This window comes from Aspergillus candidus (genome assembly GCF_002847045.1).
Source record: "Aspergillus candidus strain CBS 102.13 unplaced genomic scaffold BDW47scaffold_32, whole genome shotgun sequence".
In the NCBI taxonomy this organism is placed as follows: Eukaryota; Fungi; Ascomycota; class Eurotiomycetes; order Eurotiales; family Aspergillaceae; genus Aspergillus; species Aspergillus candidus.
The window spans coordinates 306,624-330,239 of record NW_020194037.1 but is presented as its reverse complement, the minus strand read 5'-3'; the positions used below and the strand labels follow the sequence as shown (position 1 = coordinate 330,239).

General features: G+C 50.3%; 9 protein-coding genes across 9 annotated transcripts; 6 read left to right on the top strand and 3 right to left on the bottom strand.

Moving 5' to 3' along the window:
* Nucleotides 1–137: 137 nt before the first annotated feature.
* On the top strand, nucleotides 138–954 carry BDW47DRAFT_46803 (Alb1 domain-containing protein). The gene is made up of 3 exons (XM_024819102.1): nucleotides 138–212; nucleotides 268–557; nucleotides 619–954. Exons 1-3 carry the CDS (start codon nucleotides 197–199, stop codon nucleotides 853–855), a joined length of 543 nt encoding a protein of 180 aa, XP_024670846.1. The 5' UTR covers nucleotides 138–196; the 3' UTR covers nucleotides 856–954.
* On the bottom strand, nucleotides 884–3,732 carry vp16 (tethering complex subunit VPS16). The gene is made up of 7 exons (XM_024819101.1): nucleotides 3,542–3,732; nucleotides 3,379–3,485; nucleotides 3,198–3,326; nucleotides 2,652–3,145; nucleotides 2,510–2,604; nucleotides 1,192–2,462; nucleotides 884–1,142 (listed from the first exon to the last, which is right to left on the bottom strand). Exons 1-7 carry the CDS (start codon nucleotides 3,699–3,701, stop codon nucleotides 894–896), a joined length of 2,505 nt encoding a protein of 834 aa, XP_024670845.1. The 5' UTR covers nucleotides 3,702–3,732; the 3' UTR covers nucleotides 884–893.
* A 322-nt stretch (nucleotides 3,733–4,054) lies between these two features.
* Nucleotides 4,055–5,332, top strand: BDW47DRAFT_126972 (uncharacterized protein; the record flags this gene model as incomplete). The annotated part of the gene is made up of 6 exons (XM_024816650.1): nucleotides 4,055–4,201; nucleotides 4,253–4,462; nucleotides 4,510–4,632; nucleotides 4,684–4,845; nucleotides 4,916–5,070; nucleotides 5,116–5,332. 6 exons carry the CDS (start codon nucleotides 4,055–4,057, stop codon nucleotides 5,330–5,332), a joined length of 1,014 nt encoding a protein of 337 aa, XP_024670844.1.
* A 1,335-nt stretch (nucleotides 5,333–6,667) lies between these two features.
* On the top strand, nucleotides 6,668–8,566 carry BDW47DRAFT_46781 (bestrophin family protein). Its single transcript, XM_024819100.1, has 5 exons — nucleotides 6,668–7,068; nucleotides 7,138–7,279; nucleotides 7,341–7,882; nucleotides 7,935–8,388; nucleotides 8,454–8,566. The coding sequence occupies exons 1-4, from the start codon at nucleotides 6,941–6,943 to the stop codon at nucleotides 8,287–8,289; spliced, it is 1,167 nt and encodes a 388-aa protein (XP_024670843.1). The 5' UTR covers nucleotides 6,668–6,940; the 3' UTR covers nucleotides 8,290–8,388; nucleotides 8,454–8,566.
* A 212-nt stretch (nucleotides 8,567–8,778) lies between these two features.
* On the top strand, nucleotides 8,779–9,387 carry BDW47DRAFT_126970 (uncharacterized protein; the record flags this gene model as incomplete). The annotated part of the gene is made up of 1 exon (XM_024816649.1): nucleotides 8,779–9,387. The coding sequence occupies one exon, from the start codon at nucleotides 8,779–8,781 to the stop codon at nucleotides 9,385–9,387; it is 609 nt and encodes a 202-aa protein (XP_024670842.1).
* Nucleotides 9,388–10,265: 878 nt separating this feature from the next.
* BDW47DRAFT_132628 (OPT superfamily oligopeptide transporter) lies at nucleotides 10,266–13,222 on the top strand (the record flags this gene model as incomplete). The annotated part of the gene is made up of 13 exons (XM_024817618.1): nucleotides 10,266–10,443; nucleotides 10,491–10,547; nucleotides 10,595–10,671; nucleotides 10,720–10,878; nucleotides 10,928–11,058; nucleotides 11,106–11,388; nucleotides 11,439–11,614; nucleotides 11,658–12,264; nucleotides 12,316–12,388; nucleotides 12,447–12,628; nucleotides 12,674–12,791; nucleotides 12,848–12,934; nucleotides 12,993–13,222. 13 exons carry the CDS (start codon nucleotides 10,266–10,268, stop codon nucleotides 13,184–13,186), a joined length of 2,322 nt encoding a protein of 773 aa, XP_024670841.1. The 3' UTR covers nucleotides 13,187–13,222.
* Nucleotides 13,223–13,698: 476 nt separating this feature from the next.
* On the bottom strand, nucleotides 13,699–14,549 carry BDW47DRAFT_118529 (uncharacterized protein; the record flags this gene model as incomplete). Its single annotated transcript, XM_024815224.1, has 2 exons — nucleotides 13,699–14,352; nucleotides 14,412–14,549. The coding sequence occupies 2 exons, from the start codon at nucleotides 14,547–14,549 to the stop codon at nucleotides 13,699–13,701; spliced, it is 792 nt and encodes a 263-aa protein (XP_024670840.1).
* A 1,248-nt stretch (nucleotides 14,550–15,797) lies between these two features.
* Nucleotides 15,798–18,543, top strand: BDW47DRAFT_118528 (uncharacterized protein; the record flags this gene model as incomplete). The annotated part of the gene is made up of 6 exons (XM_024815223.1): nucleotides 15,798–16,562; nucleotides 16,716–16,821; nucleotides 16,886–17,153; nucleotides 17,217–17,780; nucleotides 17,858–18,432; nucleotides 18,497–18,543. The coding sequence occupies 6 exons, from the start codon at nucleotides 15,798–15,800 to the stop codon at nucleotides 18,541–18,543; spliced, it is 2,325 nt and encodes a 774-aa protein (XP_024670839.1).
* Nucleotides 18,544–21,794: 3,251 nt separating this feature from the next.
* On the bottom strand, nucleotides 21,795–23,592 carry BDW47DRAFT_118527 (O-acetylhomoserine aminocarboxypropyltransferase/cysteine synthase family protein; the record flags this gene model as incomplete). Its single annotated transcript, XM_024815222.1, has 5 exons — nucleotides 21,795–22,022; nucleotides 22,072–22,157; nucleotides 22,420–22,840; nucleotides 22,890–23,249; nucleotides 23,455–23,592. The coding sequence occupies 5 exons, from the start codon at nucleotides 23,590–23,592 to the stop codon at nucleotides 21,795–21,797; spliced, it is 1,233 nt and encodes a 410-aa protein (XP_024670838.1).
* Between the last annotated feature and the right edge of the window lie 24 nt (nucleotides 23,593–23,616).

Below are 23,616 nucleotides of genomic sequence, written 5' to 3'. Positions count from 1 at the left end.
AAAGTACGTCCGATGAAATAGACACCTGAGGCATGATGATTATGTCATATCTGCACACCCGGCCTCTCCACCCCACCGTACATTTATCGATAGCGGATTTGCGGCAGCTCCACAAAAATATTCTACGCAGCAGCAGCTCAGCTGGATCTTTTTTTTAGTGTTTTCACAGCTCACTCCCAACTTTGCACAACACACCATGGCCAAAGTACGCAGTAAGTGTTATCTAACGTCTCTGAATTTCCGAGATTTAACTAACAAAGACCACAGACCAATCCGTGCGGTCGCGCGCCGCGAGACGACAAGCCTCGCCGAGCCTCGACGTCGATAAATCGCTGAAATCGCTGCCGCGGGCTGAAGACACCCCCGTGTCGAGGGAGTCTGTGCTCACGGACCGGCGGAACTCGGGCATTATGAAGAAGCAGAAGGGGAAGGCTTTGACGAGGGCGCAGAAGCAGAGGCAGATGAAGGGGGTGGAGCGCGCGGAGGCTGTCATAGATCAGATGGAGATCAAGGTGACAAGGAGTTCCACTCGGGCGAAGACGATTAAGGCGCGAAGTGTATGTACAACTGATTGTCCCTTGAAATTGAGTGTGGGAGACTGATTGTTTTGGATTTTAGGCCGATTGGGACGATTTGAACAAAAAGTCCAAAGGGAGCGTGTTTCAGGCTCTTAACGATGCTGAGGGTGATGTTGAGGATGAGGGTGATGGTGATGCCATGGTCGACGATTCTGGCGCTCCTGCTCCTGCGGCGACCGATGCGCCGGCCAAACCTGCAGCAAAGCCCGTGTTTGCGACGCAGAACCCAGCCGTGGCCGACCATGCCGATAACGACGAAGACGAAGAGATTACGTGAAGGACGGACAGATCTGTAAAAATGACGGAGGCGCGGCGCTATTTTCTCGGTCTTAGCTGATTGATCATTCGCTCAATTTCGCTCGCGGCTGGCCCCGAGGCTCTTGCCCGCAGGAGCTCAAGGGTGTTGACATCCTTGGCCCGAAAGGCTTCTTCTCCTGCTTTCACGACCATTCCACATTTCACCCACATGTCTACCTTATCCGCAGCGGCGAGGTTGGTGCATTTGGGGACGAATAACGATGCAAGTTTTGTGTTCCCGGCACCAAGAATTTCGTTGTAGAAAGGCTGTATCCGTTAGCATGCACATCGGAGTTTCAAGGGTCGAGGGACTCACCTCCCATCCGATGGGCGACTTTTTGGCCCGGGCGAGTTCTTCCAGTTCACCCCAATCACGTTTCGCTACTAGTGCTCTCAATCTCAACCACCAATATGTCTTATCCGGCATCTTGAACTCGCCCTGTAGTTTGTGCGCACGTTTGCCGTAGCCTGAGCGGATCAACCTGTAGACCGTCTCGTTCAAGCTCAGCCCTAGGAATTCCGTTCGATCCGCGAGGTCCTTGTCGAGGCCGTCTTGGATCTTCAACAGTTGAGATGCTTCGGTGAGGAGTTTCTGCTGCAGGACCACGGTAGGGTCCTTGGAATCGGCGAGTAGTCGCGTTGCGAGGTTGACCGTTTCGGTCTTGCGCATCAAATCCGTCTTATCCAACGCTTCCGCGAGGAGCACGTTCGAGCCGTCGATCGGCCGGTCGTCCTGGTAGTAGAGGTCTTTGAGCAACTCCGTGTCATCCACCCGCGCGTTTGTCTCCACAAGCGCAGACGCCATGGGTCGCGTATTTATCATGCGGAAGAAACTGCTTAGTGGGAGCTTGGCCTTCAAGTGCAAAAGCACAAAGTTCACAAGGTCGTCGTCTCCGCTCTCGATGGCCTTGTCGAGCGCGATCTCGTCCTCCTCCATGCTCAAAAGCAATGGAACTTGCTTTCCGGCCCGCGGCTCGTGGTTCAGCAGTGCAGTCGCCAGATGGGAGCGTCCCTCGTCGTACGCGGCCTGCGCGATCAATTCAAACGAGATGCCCGGCTTTCCTTCCAGTCTTTGCACGATCAGTTTGCAAACGGCCTCGTCATCCACTGTCGATACCTTGACCTTTTGGCTTGCCCAGTGAACGTAGATTCTGTCGGCGGCAACTTGCAGATACTCGGAGATCCGAATAGCAAGGAGATATTCGTGTCGGTTGATCAACCGGTCGATCAGCCGCTCCGGGGTCAGACGCATGTACTCCTCGTACGAAATGGGAAGGCCGATCTGGAAGTCGCGGACCGCCGTTAAAACGCGCAACTTCTCGGTCATCTCCACAAACTCATCGCTGTTGTATAAATCGAGCACCGATTTACCGAACGACGCGGCCTTGAGCAATCTCTTCTGCCAGTAGGTGTCAAACTCGTGACCAGCAGCCTTGACGCAGGCGTCCACAGCTTCCGGTAAGCTGGCTCGAATGCGCTGTATATTTTCATCCGCTTTGGGCGACTTTTTCTCCAGGAGGTCGATACAATCCAAAAGCACAGACGCGGGAGATGTTGAGCCAAGGCGGAAGATCTCCTGTGTGACATCTGCGACCGTTAGACGTGGGTATGATATTTGGGGTGCTGCGACTCACCGGAAACCTTGTGCAAGAACTCGCAGGTGTCATTTGTGATTAAGCGTACGCCATCAAACTCGGGGACGACGTGTACGGTACCATCGTAATAGTACCTACCAACGTTAGACGCTTGAGACAAAAGAGACAAAAGCCCACTTACCTAGCAGCCACCCCGTTCGGTCCGATGAGATGAATCTCATCCTCCCAGGAAATGATAACCGCATCGTCCCCACACCATTCTACCGACCTCGGGGTTACCCGCGACTCGGGATCATATTCGCTGTACTTGCTCTGGAAATCACTGCTCACCACCCAGACCTTGCCTTCGGCCGTGAAAAGCGCCACAAATCGCCCCGTTGGGGAAACGCTCGCATGCTTGAACGGGCCATTCTGAAGGACTTTATCCTCGGCTTCCGTTGGATCCACCATGTAAATAGTCTTGTCAACAGCCAAGAGCACCTCCACCGACCGAGATAGCGTGTAAGATGGAGGAATAAGCGACCACGAGGATACCTCTCCTTCCGGACAAGGCGCAAGGAGTTTTGGGCGAGGCTCTTCGTAGCCGGATACCGCGATAAGTTGGTTGTTCGAGAGCAAGGCGACAAAACCCGAGGTCCAGAACCGGCAAGCCCTGACACCGTACTCTTCCGCACCCTGTAGTATGTTAGGGCTGACTGAAATGCCGATGGTTTGCTCTAATGCTTACGTTGCCGAGGGAAAATGTGGTGAAATCGCCATGTAGGCCAAAGTAGCGACGGACGGTACCGTCTTCGGTGATGACCAATAGCTCTTCCTTGTCGGACCATCCGAGTCCTCTGACTGCACCATGCTCCCACTGGTATTGTCAGTAAATTGAAAAAGACACCAGAAACCACGAGAGAGCTAACATTGATTTGGTTTATCGGCTTTCCGGAGCATGAGTAGATGTCGATGCTTGATCGGGCCGTATGCGCATCCCGAAACCGCATTGGCTTGCTCTCATCACGATGGAGCGCTGTAGACAGTTCATCAGTATAACCAGACAGAGAAGATCATCAAATCCAGGCATACCCAAGGCCCCGCCATACGGAGCACCTGCGAGGATGTAGTTGTCTAGCTCCAGGTCTTCGTCGAATATGGCGTCGTAGATGGGGACTTTTCGGTAGAAGCTGTCCCCGAGACGCTCCCAATTAGCGAGCGGGTTTGATGGAGCCATGGGTGCAGCGTCCATCCATAACCACCCTGGGATGAATGGGAAAGAGAGAGTCGGGGAATGGAGACGGAGATGGACGCATTGTCGAATTGTTTGGTCGCGACTCCAGCTCACATGGGGTCGTCCCGCCGCTTCTAACCCGATCGGTCTGGTCGATCGGAGCTCCTGCTCACCGCCATTACTTCCGCCTTATCCCTCTTCAGCTATTTGTTCATGTTGAGCAGGGATGGATTCTGCCGGCACGAAACACCACTGCGTCATCACAAACGGCAGCCTCAGGCAAGAACAGGCACCGACCATTTTCTCGGCCAACCAGCGTCGCTTTATCCGTCATACCGCCAACAACACTATGATGGCCGATGCAGCATATCATGAATGACCCAACCCTGATCAGGAGCGTTGCTCAGGAGCTGTCTGATCTTGAGGTGGCTATCTTACTATGTCGTGCTGCACACGGCCACTGCCGCATCGATACAGCGCGCGACAACATCTCCGACGTCGCTAAGGAGCTCGCCCTGGTATGTCGGGGATGTCTACAGGGTAGTGCTAGAGGCTAATTTGTCCGTTAGATCTGCTCAAACACGTTTAATCTATCATATAATATTCTCGATTGCTCTGCAGGCACGACTTTCGATGAATTTTGCGTGGAGCTTCTGCCGTCTATCGCACGCAGGAGGTCGCCAGGCAGCAAGGTTGCTCCCGAGCTGCCGATAGTCGATGTAGTGATCGCGATGAATTTTAATTACGTTGACGAACGAATTCAACTTCAAGCACTTGAGGTGAGAATCACCTCGTATTTTCTAGTCGCACTGCTAACTCCGACTAGTTGATGCGCTCCAAGAAACTTGTGACACAAGATGGCATCTATGTCGCGCCAGAACGTTTTGTCTTCCTGCCCCTTGTGGCTAGCCCCTTAAATAATGCCCAGCCCAGGCTGAACCGTCATTTGGTCAGTGGTTTTCAGATGTCTAGAGTATAGGACGCATGCTGACAACAGTAGAATGACCATCTTATCATCTCCCACTATCACGATGCAGAGGATGGCTACGTGTACCTTGAAGATGCCAATGGCTGGATCTCGGATGACCATATGTCGGCTTCGTCTGTAGTCCGCAAATCAGACATACCGATTGCCAGGGAACATCCGTTGGTCGATCAGGCGGTTCGTCTCTATCTTACTCTGTTCTTATTTGCCTTTTGTCTTGAAGCTCCAGGCTGATCAGTCGTGACAGGCAGTTGAAAAGCTCGAAGAGGCAGCAAATGCTGTACTAGTGAACGCGGATCTCATCCGGTACCACCAGGATATTGTCGTGTTTTTGCGGCTCAGCCGTGCCGTGGCCGGGGGAATATCTGCCCGGTCTAATATCCTCTTCATGAAATTATCCAAGTAGGTCATCCATTGTAAAAGTATAGGACCATGCTGACTAGACAGATTCCTCGCCGCACTGCATGGGATTGATTTTCTCACCCCGTCCATCGTCGCACTCGCTGCGAAGAAGGTGTTCCGTCACCGCATTGTCATCGCAACCACCGAGGATGATCGCAGCCTACAATACGGGAGTGACCCAGCGGCAGTGGCTCAAATTCTGGCTCATGCGAATCCGGATACAGTTCTAGAAAGCGTGCTAGCATTGGAAGCCCCGTTGTAGCTACTCAAACACTCAGCCTAGTACTCAGCTCAGTGCCTCAAAGCTGCCAATACCTATTCTACACCACGGCGAACTCACGTCCATGCCTCGAAGGTGATTGATTGGGGTGCGTCGAAGACAAAAGAAGCCCTTTGTAGCACCCGTCATATTATGGTTATCTTAAGATTGTCGGCGGAGTATCTGAGGAAGTCTAGGCTGATGCTCTCTCAGACTCACGAGTAGCTCTGAAGCGATTCTGTGCTCACCGCGTCATTGAAACCAGCATGGATTTTATGGGAGATTATTGGGTTCACATAAATGTGCAACATCACAAGAAACACCTCACCGATGCCATCTTCTTGTTTGTTAATCGCAAACGGATCTAAATGGGTCCCCTCTCGGTAAAGGGGAGGAGAACTAGGGGAGTGAGCCAACCGCAAAACCAGCCCATGTAGTTGAAGGGGGTTATTGAGATAAGGTCTCCAGGTACGACGTACTACCCGCCTTATTCAATGGTCAACACAACAGTGTCAAGCTTGGAGGATTGGTATAAACTTCCTAGGGATTCCAGCTCCACCAATCATTCGAGACGCAGATTCAAGATCGGTAGGCATGGATTGCCCTTCCTTCGTTGCTACTCATCTTGACAACTCTGTTTCTGGAAGTCACCATTTTGAAGATAAGACAAAAAGGCCCCAAGGCGTGAAAGTCTTCCCCGACGGCCCTGGCTTGCGCGGGTGTGGATGAAAAGACCCAGCAACAAGTTCATGAAGGTGGAGATCCAGTTAAGAAGGGGGAGCTGGCTGTAGATATGCTAGTACACCTTTAGAAGCACGAAAAGGATGTTACTGGTAGTTACTGGAAGCTGGAGGCTTCACGATCTTTGACATAAACTTGATAGTTTCATTGAGTACATTTTCCGGGAATTCAACTTATGTATTCAAAAACCCTGCCCTCCTAACTCCCCAAGGCACACTTAGATGCTTATGCCACAATTGGAGAGTAATCCTGGACCGCAGAACAACACTGATTTATGGCTGTTCTGTAAAGGAAAGCCCTTGGCTGGCAGTGGAGTACCCTGGAGAGGCTGTTGAATACAGTAAAACTACTCTCGTCAACCCGCTATTTTCTTGTGATTCGTTCATATGGTATATAGTTTTTTCTTCTTTTTTTTTTCTTTCCTAGAGAATATTGATACTGCGGTATCTCGGTGATCAGCTATTTAACCACCTATCTGGGGCTATAGATTCAAATCACATTGGCAAATGATATGTCTAGCGACGTCATTAATATAAAGGATCGTCGTTGAATGACCCAAGCCGCCCGATCCCCGCGTCACAGCCTTTGAGACCTTGACTATAGATTATTTGTTCATCGTCCCCTCTTTAAGCAAAGAGGCATGCTTTGTTTCGAGTTCTGCCAGGGCAACGAGCTGTGGAACCTATCCAGGCTCAAATTCTCTACTAGTGGAGGACTGGCTTAACCTGATGGGGCACGAACTGGAGCAGGCTAAATTATCGTCCAAGACGCGTTCTGACCGCCAGATCCAAGACCCCGCGATTACAATATTTCTACAACGCGTCATTTAGTCCTAGGACCAAAAAACAAAAAAAAAAGGAAGATTGCAAGATGAGAGTAAACTTCAGTGAGCCAGCCACGCCGGCGATGAGTCGACAGACCTCCAGGCTGTTCGCTCCGCATCACCAGCGCACGGGGACATATCCGCACCTGCTCACTGCGCGTCGCAAGCCCCGCCGGTATGTAGCAGTTGTCTGCTCCTAGAGGGACTACCTCGACAATGATATTGGATATTGACATTCGCGAAGGTGGCCGCTTGTTTTCCGATTCGTGAAAGGCGCCATTCACGGCGCCATCATATTGTCTGTGATATTCCACGCGCTGTTTACGTCTTTCATTGTCTATCTAGACCAATATGTTTTTGACACCGTCGGGCTCCCCAGTAGCATAGTAAGTGAGCCGCGCTACCCCGCACTACCCTAATGCAGTCTCGCAGCGACTCACTAGCCAGATCCCGTCATTGTCAATAGTGGTCGGTTTGATGCTGGTCTTCCGCAACCAAACCTCGTATAACCGATTCTGGGACGGTCGCAACGCCACAACGACTGTCTACACATGCATTCGAAACCTGGTCCGCACGACTATCACCAATGGCTACAGCACGAAGCGGCCGCTGAACGAGGCGGAAAAGCATGACATCGAGCGCACAATTCGAACGCTGATGGCTATGCCGTATGCTATCAAAAATCATCTCCGCGCGGAGTGGGGCGCTACTCTGGCACTGGGAGACGACGTCGGAGAGAACGGCATCGCTAAGTACGATTCTGATTATGCGAGTTTGCTACCTGCAGATGTGGAGGGCCATGAGGACGAGGGACTGGGCTTGCCCTTCCAATTAACCTTTTTTATCGACGGCTTTATCAAGCGAGGCGTCGAGAGGGAATGGTTCAATGCGCCCGCGGCAAGTCAAATGCAGGCACAGCTAAATACGCTGGTAGACGCCTACGGAAAAATGGAAACAATCAAACTGACCCCTATCCCAGTGGCGCATCTGTAAGTAGCCTCCTATATTCTCGCAAGCCAGAAAGCGAGCCTAACCCCTTAGGATCCACCAAAAACAAGTCCTGGCTCTATTCGGCTGCGTTATCCCATTCGGGATGGTGGACGACCTTGGCTGGTGGACAGTCCCTATCGCCAGTCTGGTGATCTTCACGCTGTACGGAATTGAGGGCATTGGGTCGCAGCTGGAGGACCCATTCGGATACGACCGCAATGACATTAAAATGGATGCCATTGCGGGTGACGCCAAGACCGAGATCGACGCCGTACTCGGTGAATGGCGGAGATTGATGGCAACGGTCCAGCCGTTAGACCGAACTGGGGATGGCTCGGTGGACGATAAATATGTGCCGCCGGAGATGTTCATCAGGATCAAACCACGGCCGGGGCGGCAGCACTAATGCCCCCATTACGCGGGGGGTATCCCCGGATCTTACATATCAAATGCGGAAGACACGAGAGTAGGATTGAATCGAACAGTTACAAGAATATTGAGATTGGTGCGCTCAGGACGCGTCGGAAAAAACCGAGTGTGAGATTCGGTTCCCAAGCTAACAGTTCTTAGGGCCGTCGGCTAACCCCGATCGTCAGTGAAAAAGCATGACGATCGTCAGGGGTCTACCATATGAAGGAAGGATAATCGCATCGACGATAGATCCAAGAAAACAAACCAGCGAGATTAGGAGCGCAACAGCCAGTGAAAGCGTTGATGCCTTGATCCAAAAAATGATAAACAGGCCATATTTAGGTTCTTATCGAGATCGTCAACGAATCCATCGCCTCCCATAAAGAGGAAGGCAACATAAATAGCCCATCCTTCCTCCCCAGCGTACTGTACCGTCCGTAGTGTCAATCCCTCCCCACCACTGCAAAAAAAAACAACCACCAAGATGCAGTTGACCACCATCCTCTTCGCGGTCTACGCGTACGCTCTTTTCCCCCTCGCCTACGCGCTCAACCCCCGCGCGACCCTCCAAAACTGCCACAATGTCGACCGCCTGGACAGGACCGTCCAGCGGATGCACCCGATTCTGTTCAAGCTATCCGATATGCATAAGGGCAAATTCAGCCCACCCTCGAACAAGACCGTCACCACCGGCGGCCCCGGCCACGGCCGCCGCCACGCACACGGCGACAAGGAGGCCCGCGACTTCAGCGACTTTATCCAGAAGATTGAATCCCTCCACGAGCTTCTCACCCACTCGCAGGACAAGATCGCCTCCAAGAGGTTGACGTGCCAGACGCCTGCGACTGGAGCTAAGCTTCTGACGGCGAGGGATCTGCGAATTCGTGACGACGATGATGACGATGAAGAAGAGGAGGAGGATGAGCACGACCACTCGCATTGTGGGCTCGACGATGTCATTGATGAGCTTCTGGAGGCCGTTGAGTGTCTGCTGTCGTTCCTCTTCGGCCTGTTGGGCGGTGTTGTGGAGCTGGTTTTCCATTTGCTGGAGGGTGTTGCTAAGATCATTGGCGAGATGCTGGATCTTGATTAAATGTGGTTTCTCCCCACTAATTTGCATATGGGGTGGAATATGTGCTTTGTGCATGAACTGGGTGGTGTATACTATCTAATATCGGGAGTTATGGGTCATGTATACTACATTGATTCTATTGCAGTACAAAATGATATTAAAATAGTTAATACTGATAGTCAGTTCTTGGACATTAGTTTTAACTCTGTAAATAAGAACGGTAGGGTTGATTGAATGACCAGCTTGACAGCACGAATGACAGCCTCCGCAGAAGCTCATATGTGAACAAAACGGGCTGGCATTTGGTTTTAGTAATGACATGCTCTACACCATGTACCAGTGCCTTGTCTGCCTTTTCCTCATCCAATATTTGTTCTAATGGCGTCTTGAAAACCCGTGTCGGCTGTCTACTGTCATTGGCGAATGTTCCCAGGTGATAGCTGCGTTGAAATATCACCGCTTGCGAGCATTTCTAGCATGTGTATATCACATCACACTCACAACCTGTTTGAAGCGCATGCCTTTCACTCCGGTAAAGAAGTCGGTTCAGCTTACAGCAAGCTCGAATATCGGGATTTTGAACATGCAGGTATTCCAATATGTGATCCGTGAACAGATCATTCTCTACTACCGTTCTTCGTTTGTCGCTCATGAAAAGCATATTACCCCAGATACTGCAGAAGTATTACGGTTGATTGAAGAACGCCTGTGTGCTCCCAGTCGGTCACAATGTGATCTCATACGCCATGCCCATCGGACAAATAGTCCCATGCGAGGTGGGTCGGTGGTCACGACCCTTGCATATAGACCTCATTTCCTCTCGAACGGCGACTCGGATGGAATATATCACCGCAATTTGGTCACAATCACCTCTCTACCACGCGGCAAGTTTAGGTCAGATGGCAACCGTATTGAAAGATAATCCCGAGGCGAAGGACAACCCTCCGACAGAGGCGATACATATCGAGGCCGGCGAGCACCGCGTATCCCCTCTGGAGTGGATTGGTCGCTCGGAGCTTACCGAAGTGACTCCAGTTGAAGCGTTCAAATGCAATGTCGAGGGAGACCAGTCGCCATGTGAGTGTTAGATAAACAATCCATGTGTCCCAGCTAATAACTTCTAGTCCCCGAAGTAGCAGCATGTGTATCGAACAAGGATGACCCTGAGCTCTTGTGCAATAGTACGCTGGCTTTTTGTTTCATTTCTGACAATTGTTAATGCGTTCAGCTGTCCGAGCATGGATGTTGACCACCGTGTTTGTGGTGCTTTTTGCTGGAGTAAATCAGTTCTTTGGTTTGCGATATGTAAGCCGTCCTTACCATACTGTCTGTTATGGATACTAACTATTACAGCCATCCCTTTCAATTGGCTATGTTGTTGCCCAGCTTTTGGTATTCCCCATTGGTAGAGCGTGGGAAAAGCTGCCGCGGTGGAGGGTGCCCTTGGGAAGATTCACATTCGACATCAACCCCGGACGTTTCACCATCAAGGAGCATGCGCTAGTGGTAATCGTAAGTTGACTGCCAACTCTTGGAATAGCAGTCCTAACACATAGGGCAGTGTGTCAATATAAGTGCAGGTACGGCGTATGCACAGGGCTCACTTGTAGCAATAGTGAGCCCAGTATTCTGGAATCGAGATTATGGACCGGGATTCAGCTTTCTATACTTACTGACTACCCAGATGCTCGGGTGAGTGAACATCCAGGTTATCTTCGACCAACTGCTAAAAAAATTAGTTTCGGTCTGGCAGGGCTCGCTCGACGATGGCTCGTTTACCCAGGAGCGCTCATATGGCCCACGTCACTCTCGTCTACAGTGCTCTTCCGAGCGCTGCATGAACCAGAGAGCCGCACGCCTGTCAATGGCTGGACCATCAGCAGATACCGCTTCTTTATATACTTTGCGATGTTTGCCTTTGTGATCTTTTGGTTTCCAGATTATATTTGGACGAGTCTAGCCACATTCGCCTTTGTTGCATGGATTTTCCCGCACAACCAAAAGGTTAACACCATATTTGGGGTATGTAACGTCACTCCGGTGCTTTATGATTAGGGCTTATATAGCTTCAGATGAACTCCGGCTTGGGCTTACTACCTATCAGCCTTGACTGGACGCAGATCAATTATGCGGGCTTCCCTCTGACCACGCCATTTTACATCACCTGCAACGCCTACGCAGTGGTCGTCGTATTTTACCTCTTCCTCTCACCGATCCTATACTACAGCAATGTCTGGAACAGTGCATAGTAAGAGTAACGCTCCCAAACCAGATTGCGTCTAATATGTTAGTCTCCCTCTTTTATCTGCAAGCACATACGACAACACCGGTCAGCAATACAATGTCTCTCGCGTAGTCGACTCCAGCCTCAACTTCGTTCAGAGAAAATACGAAGTCTACTCACCAATGTACATATCCATGTCGTACTCGCTCACATATGGACTTTCATTTGCCGCAGTAACCTCCATTATAGTGCACACATATCTCTACAACGGAAAAGAGATCTGGGCCAAGGTCAAAAATTCACGCCACGGCGGTGAAGACATCCATCGACGGTTAATGCACGCCTACGCAGAGGTCCCAGATTGGTGGTACGCTGCACTGACGGTAATATTATTGGGTTTGGGGATACTAACTGTCCAGTACTGGGACTCGGGACTGCCCGTGTGGGGGTTCCTGGTCGTGTGTTTCGGGCTGGCGGTGGTCTTAATCGTACCGGAGGGTATCCTCCAAGGGACGACGAACCAGCGCGTGTTTTTGAATATCATCGTGGAGTTCATTGCCGGTTATGCCTGGCCCGGGAATGCAATCGCCAATACAATGGTAAAGTGCTACGGCAATAATGCTGTCAAGCATGGATTGGACTTTGCGCAGGATTTAAAGCTGGGGCAGTACATGGTGAGTTTTATATTCTCGTTTGTCTAGTCAATACGGGTCTGACGGTGTTAGAAAATCCCTCCCAGAGTTCTTTTCTTTGGTCAAATATACTCGAGCATCCTAGCAACCATGACACAGACGGGAGGTATGTAATTGCTCGTGACCTGTACATCTTATAGCGCATGCAACTAAGATAAATTAAGTACTTCGCTGGATGCTCGGAAACATTGACAAGCTCTGTGAGCCCACCAACACACAGCGTTTTACCTGCAACGGCGCCAAAGTAATGTACAACTCATCCTTGATTTGGGGGACAATCGGCCCGCAGCGGATGTTCCAGTCGGGCCAGATTTACAACGGCTTAGTATACTTTTTTATAATTGGAGTAAGTGTCCATCTCTACGTGATGTGGGCTACACTTACCATTCAGCCTGTTATTACCGTCCTCGTCTATCTTCTGTACAGGAGATACCCCACCAGTTGGGTCCGCTATGTCAATGTTCCAATATTCTTCAATGCGGCGGGTAATATCCCCCCCGCGAACACCAGTAGGTCTCTTATAGCACCCTTCGGCTTTTTTAATGCGTAGGGCTAAAAATACTAGCACAATACTCTTTGTGGTTCATCGTGGGCTTCATCTTCAACTACCTGATCCGCAAGCGCGCTCTGGACTGGTGGAAGCGCTACAATTGTACACTCTCCCCCTAACACACGGATTAGTACAACAAAGTTTAACCAGTTGGGTCTAGATCTCCTTCAAGCGGCAATGGACACGGGAACTGCACTCGCAACGATAATTATCTTCTTTGCGCTGAGCTACCACGGGATCAACTTCATGTGGTGGGGCAACACGGTTGGATCAGATACGGACGATGCGAAATCGGTGCCTTGGCTGAAAGTTCCGGAGGGGGGCTATTTTGGGAAGGGTCCTGGCCAGTTTTGAACTGTGTCTGGACTAGGCTCTGTATTATTGAACGGCGGATAAAGGTATTATCTCGGGATGGTCGCTGGAGAAGAATGTCTGCTATCTCTCTGACTAGCGAAGGGTGCGCGAGATTGTCCTACTGCGGATTGAATCATTTGAAGTTTAGGGTGGTCTACTGGGGTTTTAGTGGCGCCCAAGGGAATGTAAGACATAGATCAGTGTTGAAAATCGTTCGACAGAGCTCCTAAAAATTCTCTTCCGACTATGGTACTATCTCTCATTGTCAAATGATAACTACTTATATGGAGAGTAAAACATCCGAAAGTACGTCAATACGAAGGCATAGCAGACTGAATGGACACAATTTGAAGGATTACCCGCCTTATCAAAAAACCAATGAAACAACTCCATAAGAACCCTATTCGCAGCTAAATAAATCTCGCAAATGATGTGCTTACAGAACAAAAGCCAAAACACATAATCTATATAGAAAACGATGCAAACACCCACCCTTGATACAGAGAAAAAGCTCAGCGCGCCTGCGTCCTCCCCACAATATCGTCCGCCTGCATGCGTCTCAATGTTCTGTCAAAGCTTGTGGGCGAGTTTTCAAGCAAGGCAACCCAGGCTGTCCTTGTCAATGCCCACTCAAACCCGGCAACGTCGGCCATCCCATGATAGTTCTGGGCCTCCCGAATAGCAGACAGGTAGAGGCGCCAGACACGCTCCGCCAGAGGGCGGCGGTCAATGTCTCGGGAGAGCAGCATCAGCAGATGCTCAATGAGTGGGGTTGGCTTGAAGGTAATTACGTTGACCTTCCGGCCTTCGACAAGAGGATCCTCCAGCCGTCCGATGCACCTTCCCGGAACACGTGGCGGGAGGAGGGTTTTGTGTGCGGCAGAGATGTAGGGGTGGCCGTGCACGCCCCTGGACGGCACATCCCAGGGGATCTCAGGGAAGTGACCCAGCAGAGAGCGGTGGGCCCAGAGATTCACGGTCTGGGAGTTCTCGCCGGTGTGCGTTCCGTCGTCGAGAAAGAAGTGGCGCGCTGGACGGGGCTCGCCGCGCAGCGGGCCGAACTTGGGGCAGTCGTCCACGGACATTGTGCATTCCTTGAAGTTGTTACTTACGAGGACTACGACTGCGGTCGCCATCTGCTGATCTGGAATAATAAAATCCGCGTCCTATGAGCATGTTAGCTTTTGGTTCTTTGGTAGATGGGGGAGGGGAATGTGATACTTACCGTGACTTCCACTGATGCTCCGAGGACACTGAGCATGAGATTACCCCAAAGACAGCAGGGGATCTGAGCCTGGTTTAGTAGATCAGTGACCCGAATTGGCACCTCGGGCGATATGGCGTACTTGGGTGGTGGGGCCATTGTCTTGTTTGTTGTAGGTAATGTGACTGTGATGGCAGATTGTTAGGGTGAAAGTTTTGGTGATTGGATGAATCCTACTGTGTAGGGCTAGGAGGGTATTTATACTTTGGTCCCCAGGTTTCTCATGAATAGGAGGCAATGATCTTCTTTGTTTAGCTAGATTATACAATGGCATTGTTGACGCTTGGATTAGAGGATAAGTTATTCAAAGGCACTGTACAAAGGCATAAAGCCTTTACACGACGCACTTTGATTCATCTCGCATATTTCTCAAAAGGATGAATGAACAAACTTATAACAAAGGGTCATCTAAGTTATGTCCGAGTGTTCCAACAGATATTCCAAGGTTATGCTGCTAGTCGTGTTAGCCCTAACTCCTGGATCCCCCGCTACTAATAAGAGACTCAATGTGTCCAACCTTATTTGTTAAGAAGATTTCCAGGGCAGTCTCTGAGACTGCATCCCTCAAGCTTTGTTGTCGGGAAAATTTTATTAAGAATAAATTTACAATGGTATGTTTGGTGACCCTTGTGCCCTAGTTGTCCTTTAGAGGAAGGTCTTTGAGTCGTTGTATAGATAGGCTGGCGATACACGTAAATGAGAGTTGAGGCAAGTAGCCAAATATTTGATCTGATATTCAAAGCAGGGCCTACTCTCGAATACGCGTTACTCGACCTATGGACCTCTATTTCCACTATATCTCGAATTTTTAAACATACTTATGCTGTAGGTTTCTTTAGATCTACACTTATACTTATCTACGAATATCACAGTGTGACTGAGAATCCAGGATAGTATGATTGCACTTAATGCTGGCATTATGCCACGCTAATCTTAATGGGTGTAAGTGGCACAAGAACCTGTACACCTTCCTAGGAGAGTCCAGTACCATTCATCTCGCCCGCTGCATGAACCGATATGAGGCCAAAAACATTGCCGTACCTCAGATAGCCGATCTGACCATTCATGAATCAAATATCGCTCCTAATGCAGCAAGCCTATATGTCACATTCTTGGGATTTGCCATATGGATCGCTGAGTGAGGCTGATAACCTTTTGACTAGTCTCCATTCGTATCCCAGTGGGATTATACTGTAGTACAGGCGAATATGCCACCTGATGCCTGAACACGCGCCACTCCCAAACCCCGCACACCAGCTCCATCGGAAATCTCACCCCCCTCTTCCACTCTCTAACATCACGATCCGAAATTTATATTTCTCGCTTCACGGAGGCCGAGTGTAAATTATGGCAGACGCAAGAAAAGACCTCGACAATGCATCTTACGCCATCGGGTGGCTCGCCGCCCTTCCACACGAAAGAGCCGCTGCAGAAGCCATGCTCGACGAGAAACACGCACCACCCAAGCACAAGCATCCGACAGACGACAATATCTACACACTAGGCTCGATACGCGAACAGGGCGGCGGCGACCACAACGTCGTAATTGCCAGTCTCCCTGCCGGCCGTTATGGGGTTACGCCCGCTGCCATGGCAGCGGCTCATATGCTCTCCAGCTTCCCCGCGATTAAATTCGGGCTTATGGTTGGGATTGGGGGCGGGATTCCGGATGTCGACGGGGACGGTGAGCGAGACATCCGCCTCGGTGATGTTGTTGTTAGCCAGCCATCGGGGTCCTATGGGGGTGTGAGGCAGTATGATCTGGGGAAGGCGACGGTTGATGGATTCGTGGAGACGGGAACGCTGAATTGCCCCCCAAGGGTGTTGCTTAATGGGGTGAGCGCGCTGCAGGGGAAGCACGAAATCATGGAGAGTGACATCCCTCGGTTCCTTGAGTCAATGCGACACAAGTACCCTCTCATGACTAGGCCCCGACAAGGGCCTGGCTATGTTTATCAGGGTGCAGAGAACGACCGATTGTTTCAAGCAGACTACCGACATGAGGGCGGAAATGATTGCCGAGGGTGTAATCCAGAGAAGCAAATCGACCGGGAGGAGCGATATAACCATGACCCTTATGTGTTCTATGGTACGATCGCGTCGGGAAACAAGGTCATCAAGGATCCGAGAAAGCGCGAACTCCTTCGAAGTGCAGGATGTCTTTGCGTGGAGACCGAAGCTGCTGGGCTAATGAATGATTTCCCCTGTCTGGTCATCCGTGGCATCTGTGACTATTGCGATAGTCACAAGAACGACAAGTGGCAGAAGTATGCGGCAGCAACTGCAGCCGCGTATGCGAAGGAGCTCCTCAACAACATGGATGTCACTGATGTCAGGACAACGCCCGAGGCACGAATGATAATGTCTGAGCGTAGGTAAATGAGTCATTTGTTGTTGACGGAGGCAACCAACTGACAAGGCCTTGATCTATCTAGTCCGCGATCTAAAATCCGTTACTAATGATATTGCGTCCGACTTGAAGCAACTGAACCAGAGCCATCAGCGAAAGGCGCTGTACAAATGGCTAACGCCAGTCAACTCGTCAGCCCGGCACAGTGACCACCAGAAAGCCCGAGCAGAGGATACAGGGTTGTGGTTGCTGCAGGATGCGATATTTCAGGGATGGTCTTCAACCCTCGTCACCAACACAAAGCAGGTACTATGTTGTTTTGGAGATCCCGGTGTTGGAAAGACAATCTTGACGTAAGTGGTTACCAGGGTTCACGGGAACGTTCCCTGGTTTAGTGACTAACACTTTGATTATAGGTCCCTTGTCATTGATCACCTCGCAAGACGTATAGCTACCGACCCGAGTTCTGGATTAGCATATATGTACTGCGATTACCGAGACTCGATGCATCGCAAGGCAGAGAACATCATTGGAAGTATCATTAAGCAGCTCCTGGAGCGGCTGCCTCAAATTCCCGACACTATCACGCAAATCCACAAGCGCTGCATACGGGACAACCGGGCTATGGCACTCGAAGACGCGAGAAACATGTGCAGTGCAGCGATTTCCCAGTTCAGCAGAGTCTATATCTGCCTCGATGCCCTGGATGAGCTGGCACAGGCGCCTCTGCGAGATCTGATGAAGTGCCTGTGGGATGAACCATCCATGAGACTATATCTTACGAGCCGCACCCACGCCCAAGAAATTATTGGCGACTTTTTCGAGAACAAGCATACTATTATCGTCAAGGCTCAAGAGCAAGACATTCGACGTTTTATCGTACGCGAGATCGGGGGCCCTAATGACGTTGCACCCAATGCGATGGACAGCAAGCTCAAAGCAGATATAATTGCTACTGTTGTGGGGTCAGCGCGAGGGATGTGAGTGTAGCTCCTGTTCGAACTACTTTATTAAACGTTAAGAACAAGCTGGTTGACCACCACTTAAAACTATGTAGGTTCCTACTGCCAGTCTTGCAAGTCCGCGCCATCCTCCAAGCCGTAAGCAAGCGAGACCGCGAAGAGCGCCTGAGAACACTACCACAGGACCTCGGGGAAGCATTTGCAGGCTCTCTTTCTCGCATCGAGCAGCAGGCCAACCCTCTAGCAGAGCTTGCAAAAAAGGTGATTACCTGGGTGCATTTCGGCCTGCAAACGTTCACCGTTAAGATGCTGAAGACGATTCTTGCCACTAGAGAGGGTGACACGGAATTTGACCCCAGGGGGGAGCCGGATGTGGAGCCTTTGCTAGCCTGTTGCCATGGACTGATTGTTTTAGGGGATGGGACATCGACAATTCGTCTGGTCCATTACTCCCTGCACGAATTTTTTATTCACCAGGAGGAATTTTTTGGTCTGAGCAGGAGGCAGTGGCATAGTGCTCTAGCGGCCACTTGCCTTACGTTTCTATTCTTTCCGAACCCCGACGTGGATGAGGCAGAAAAGTACTTGCAAGACAGCGAGCACCTCAAAAGCAATCATGACGATAGCGATGGCGACAAATATGATGGCGGCGAGGACGATACCGACGAAAGTAATGGATACGAAGGCGACAAGGCTCCAAAGCTCAATAATCACAATTACTTACCATACTCCAGGACATGGGGCTATGGTAGCCGTACAGTGTTCGATTATGCAGCCCTAAACTGGGGCCATCACTTCCGCCAGAGTAATGAACTACCTGGGCCAGCCCACAAACTTGCCCGTCGATATCTCCAGAGCAGTAGGGACGAGATTGGGCCAAGCCTATCAAAGATCGAGAACATCTTATACAGAGATATTTACTACGTTGACGAGATAAAAGAAAACCTACCTTTCGAAGTGCTGGGATTTTTTGGCCTCACCAAGGTCGGCTTTGACTACTGGAACCGGAATCTAAACGCTTACCACGAGGAAGGGGACACGGCCCTGTCAATTGCCGCACGCATGGGACACAAAGACCTGGTGGCGCTGCTCATCCAGAAGGGCGCTATCATCAACATGACAAATTCAAATTCCGTGGGTCCTATCCACCATGCCATTGACAATGGACACGAAAGCGTGGTTAGGATGCTGATTGAAGCCGGCGCCAAACTCAACTATGACCCAGGTGCTCCAGGGGATACACCGCTGCGCTTGGCTGCGCGCCGGGGGCATGTGGAGATTGTCAAATACCTTATTCAGCGCGGCGCTGCACTCGACAAAGTGCCAAAGGGTGGTGCCAAGGAGACGGCGTTGGGCTGCGCCGCGGAAGAGGGACATGTGGAGGTGGTGAGAGTACTACTTGAAGCAAGCGCGACTGTGGATATAGGGCTTTTCACTCCACTATGTATTGCGGCTGGTAACGGGAATGAGGAACTGGTTCAGCTATTGATTAGTAAAGGAGCTGATCTGAACAGGGGCAGTGGTCATGGAAAGGACGAAACTCCACTTTTTGCTGCTGCCAGCGCTGGGTGTGAGCGAGTCGTTGATATCCTCCTCGGAGCAGGCGCTAGGGTAAACCTTGACGTCTGGAATAAAGTTCTGTATGTTGCGGCCCGCGGGGGGCACAAGGGACTGGTCCAGCTGTCCATTAGAGAAGGGGCTGATATCGACTGCTCTATCGGTTCAGAGAACAACGAAACAGCACTTCATGCTGCGGCACGGATGAATAATGTGGAAATGGTCAGGTTTCTTCTGAATCAGGGTGCCTCGCCAGATCCGGTTGATTCCAAGGGTGACACGCCACTGCTCCGAGCTTTGAAATTTGGGAAGATGAAGGCTGCGAGGGCGCTAATCAAGAACGGGGCGATGCTTGAAAGAGTCAACCAGTATGGCCTGACGCCTTTATTGTCAGCTACACTATCCGGAACGGTGGGAGCGGTCAAGTTGCTGATTGAGGAGGGCGCGGTAGTGGATCTCTGTGCCAAATTCTCGCCCGACTACGATGAGGACGATCGTGATTATCGGAATTATAGCGAGAAGGATAGTCTTGCTATTGGGGGCCTGGCTCGCATTATTGAAAGCAGTAGCGCGTGGGCCCATGAGGTAAGGCCCGAGCGCAAGCGCTTCATCAATCTGCTGCTACGGTGCAGTTTCTTCCCTTACCCGTGCCTTGCCACGGCCAGTTGCAAACAAACGGAGATCTTTAGACCCCTAGTCAAAGAGAGTGGGAAATTTCCTCGGGGGCCTAAAGAGATTAATGGACTACAGGCTGCCATACTAGAATCTTGGACCATACATAGAAATCCGGAATCAGAGTGGGAATGGCAACCTACCATGCGCCTGTTTCAGGGACTTGTTGGTGTCATGGAGGAGGTCCACTGGATTGGGACATTTGCTCTCGGTGTGTGCCATGAGCTCTTGAACCACGAATCCCATGCCTCACACTCCAATGAGGAGGTTGATAAGACCCTGGAGATACCGTCGCTACTTCTGGGAGCCAAGGACGTATTGGACCGACTGTGGCTAGTTGCCAAACGAGATATACTCTATAATGAAACAGTCGGCAGTGGAACAGGCCTATGGGCGTTGGGTGATGACGAGGAAGATGTTGAGAGTGCATTTAATGCATGTCCGTCGAACATCAGTGCGTTAGGCGACTTTTCATCAGACGAGTATGGAGCAGACGATGATACACCAGATGAAGACGCGTCGGACGAATTTGACGAAGGTGGATCAGACAAATACGGAGCAGGCGAATACGGAACGGATGAATATGGAGCAGATAAATACGGAGCGGACCAAAGTTCTTCAGACGCAGGAGTATCAGATAACTTTGCATCAGACAATGCATCGATCGACAATCCATTAAGATGGCGTGGATGGAACATGGAACGCCTCCCAGCAACCTTAGAGGATTACACAGCCGTTCTTAGGGCAGTGCGTTTTGTCCTTGAACCATGTGCCCAGAATACTAAGAAGGTATGTCTACTTCCTCCACCATATAGCGACAATAATAACCAGGCTCTACTAGAGTATGATGAGTGATGAACCGTGTCAGCTCGCTGAAAAAGCCTCAACGCTCATTCGTGTTCACACTGATTATCATGACAGACTTTCCACGGAAACGAACAAGCTGCATGAACTGTGGAACGAAAAACTGCAGTGTGACCGTTGGAATTAATGAGGGTGCCTTTCCGCATCTGGCGTGGGCTCTCCTATCACTATCAGCGTACTATCGTGTTGTCCATAGAGAAGCCAAACATCCCTCTAACCAAAGCCCTAGTAAAACCTAGCTGTATCATTGCTTCCATAGGTGTTGCTATGATGCTAATCAATCTTCACCAGTACTTCCACATTCCCGTAATTCCTACTTCAAGTATCTGTCTCTCCATTCTCGTTGCTATCCACTTCTTCTTTGCCTTTGATCTTGTCCAGGGTGAGCCCCACTTCTTCAAGTTGTTGTGACTCCTCGATGGTTGCTATTATCTGTATAGTTCTCTTTTTCCTTACTATCATTATCAGAATCATCTGTTTCACAGTTCTTCAGCCTACACCCCCAAGGCTAAGCTGCGAGCCCGTCCGGCGGTATAGTCTTCTATCCACATTCTATGAGTATATCAGATTAGAGACGCAAGGTTCTTCTAGCGTTGTTTACAGGATGTTACAGCTAATGATTACGACGCCGGGAACTTCTTAATATAGCAAGTCCGGGATGCCCAGATCAAAGGTATTAATTCTTTGTTAAAGTAGCGCTGAGGAGTACTCAACACCTGTAAATTGACCCAAGAACTCCAAAAATATACATCCTTGCCTTAAAAAATCGTCATTTCTTCCATCGATCAGTATGTACTTGTATAATGATTCATCGACTAAATGTGTTCTGCGCGGAGATTGAAATGCAACAGATGCTGGACAACTGTCAACAGTTGTTGAGGAACTGAAGTAGACAGAATATCAAGTTATCAAAGGAAAAAATAGATATCTTGGGTATATTTAAAGCATCTCTGTTACAGAGGACTCAAACTCCTTCACCGCGACATCGGATTTGATATCACATGTCTCTGGAGTTATCCCATCTACCGTAGTCTGTACATTGTCATAAATCTTTCCACTGTCACTACCATTCTCTTTCATCACCGACGCTATGGCGTCGAATGCACGGGATAAATCAGCGATGATATCTTCAACATCTTCTGTACCTACTGATAGTCGGATTAAATCCTGACCAAAAGTTAGTTCAGTATTACTATCTCCAAGTCAAACGACTTACTTCGGTAATTCCAGCACGGATACGGTCTTCTTCGGTCATTATGGAATGCGTGGAGCCCCACGGATGGGTTGCCATGGTCTTGCAATCTCCGACACTTCAAGACAGACATGGTTAGCACCGTGTCCACAGAGAAGTTCTAAGAACGACGATGACCTACTTGGTCATATGGGAAACAAGTCTCAGAGCATTAATAAAGGCTCGACTTCCAACCGGACCTCCTTTGACGCCGAAAGACATCACACCACCAAAGCCGTGTCGAAGATATTTCTTCGCTAAAGCGTGGTATTCGTCGGTTGGCAGTCCTGATTTTATGAGTAAAAGCGCGCGAAGATTGGAGAATCAACATACCGGGGTAGCTAATCCAACCGGTGAGAGGATGTTGGCTCAAGAATTCAGCGATCCGCATAGAATTAGACGCGATCCGTTCACATCGTAGACTCAAAGTCTCGATCCCGACGAGGATCTGATGCGCCGCAAAGGGATTCATCACGGCGCCCACCTCCATCACAACTTCAATGCGCAGAGCTAATGCAAATGCGACATTCCCAAATGCACTGACATACGAAAACGCCATGGGCCCCTCGCTCGGCTTTGTCAAGTGCGGGAACCTGTCGGACTCGTTCCAATTGAAGCGCCCGGAATCGACAATGATCCCACCCACCGTGGTGCCATGACCACCGAGCCACTTGGTGGCCGAGTGGATCACAATGTCTGCACCGTGTTCAATCGCCGGACACCAGAAACCACCAGCGCCGAAGGTGTTGTCTACCTAGTGTCGGGTGAGTATGGATTCGTTTACAGGGTTAACAGGGTCTTACTGCAAAGGGCACTTTGTTCTCGTGTGCAATGTCCGCAATTGCCCTGAGATCCGGTATGCTGATCCGCGGATTTCCTACCGTTTCAACAAAGACCAGTTTCGTGTGATCGTCGATCAGCTTGCGGTAGCTCTCAGGATCGCTGTCTGGCACCCATTTGACTGAGATCCCAAGCCGTGGAAGAATGCATTTGAACAGACTATAAGTACCCCCATAGAGGTTGATTGAGCTGATAATATTGTCCCCGGCGTGAGCGAGACACAGGACTGTCTGGAAGACGCCCGATTGCCCCGAGGCGCAGGCCACAGCAGCAGTGCCTCCTTCGAGGGCAGCTACCCTCTTTTCGAGTACCTCGACCGTGGGCTTTATTGCCGACTTGTATTAGTAGTGACAGCATATACCAACTACCATGTGTATAGACTCACATTTGATATCCGAGAATAGACATAGCCGGCTTCTTCGTTGGTACATACGCGACGCGCGTGCTCGCTATCTGTGAATACATAGGACTAGGAAGAAAACGAGTCAATGGATGAAGATTTCAACTCATTAAAATCAAAGTTCTTACAGCCGTGGAATATATGGGAACCGCTCGGGCCTTGGTCGCTGGGTCGGGTATCGCCCCGGAGTGAATCTGACGAGTATTGAATCCTCGCTGGGATTCCAAGGGCAGATCGACCTTGAAGGGAGCAAAGGGGTCCGCCATTATTGATCAAAGCAGTTCTAATAA

What these genes read in the sequence shown, in the direction of transcription:
- BDW47DRAFT_46803 (XM_024819102.1), top strand. An exon ending in AGACGATTAAGGCGCGAAGT is followed by an intron (nt 558 to 618) that starts GTATGTACAACT and finishes TTTGGATTTTAG; the next exon opens with GCCGATTGGGACGATTTGAA.
- vp16 (XM_024819101.1), bottom strand. Translation starts at nt 3,701, where the DNA reads ATGGACGCTGCACCCATGGCTCCATCAAACCCGCTCGCTAATTGGGAG. An exon ending in AGCCGATAAACCAAATCAAT is followed by an intron (nt 3,327 to 3,378) that starts GTTAGCTCTCTC and finishes TGACAATACCAG; the next exon opens with TGGGAGCATGGTGCAGTCAG. An exon ending in GTTCTTGCACAAGGTTTCCG is followed by an intron (nt 2,463 to 2,509) that starts GTGAGTCGCAGC and finishes TAACGGTCGCAG; the next exon opens with ATGTCACACAGGAGATCTTC.
- BDW47DRAFT_46781 (XM_024819100.1), top strand. Translation starts at nt 6,941, where the DNA reads ATGAGAGTAAACTTCAGTGAGCCAGCCACGCCGGCGATGAGTCGACAG. An exon ending in TCGGGCTCCCCAGTAGCATA is followed by an intron (nt 7,280 to 7,340) that starts GTAAGTGAGCCG and finishes CTCACTAGCCAG; the next exon opens with ATCCCGTCATTGTCAATAGT. An exon ending in CCTATCCCAGTGGCGCATCT is followed by an intron (nt 7,883 to 7,934) that starts GTAAGTAGCCTC and finishes CTAACCCCTTAG; the next exon opens with GATCCACCAAAAACAAGTCC.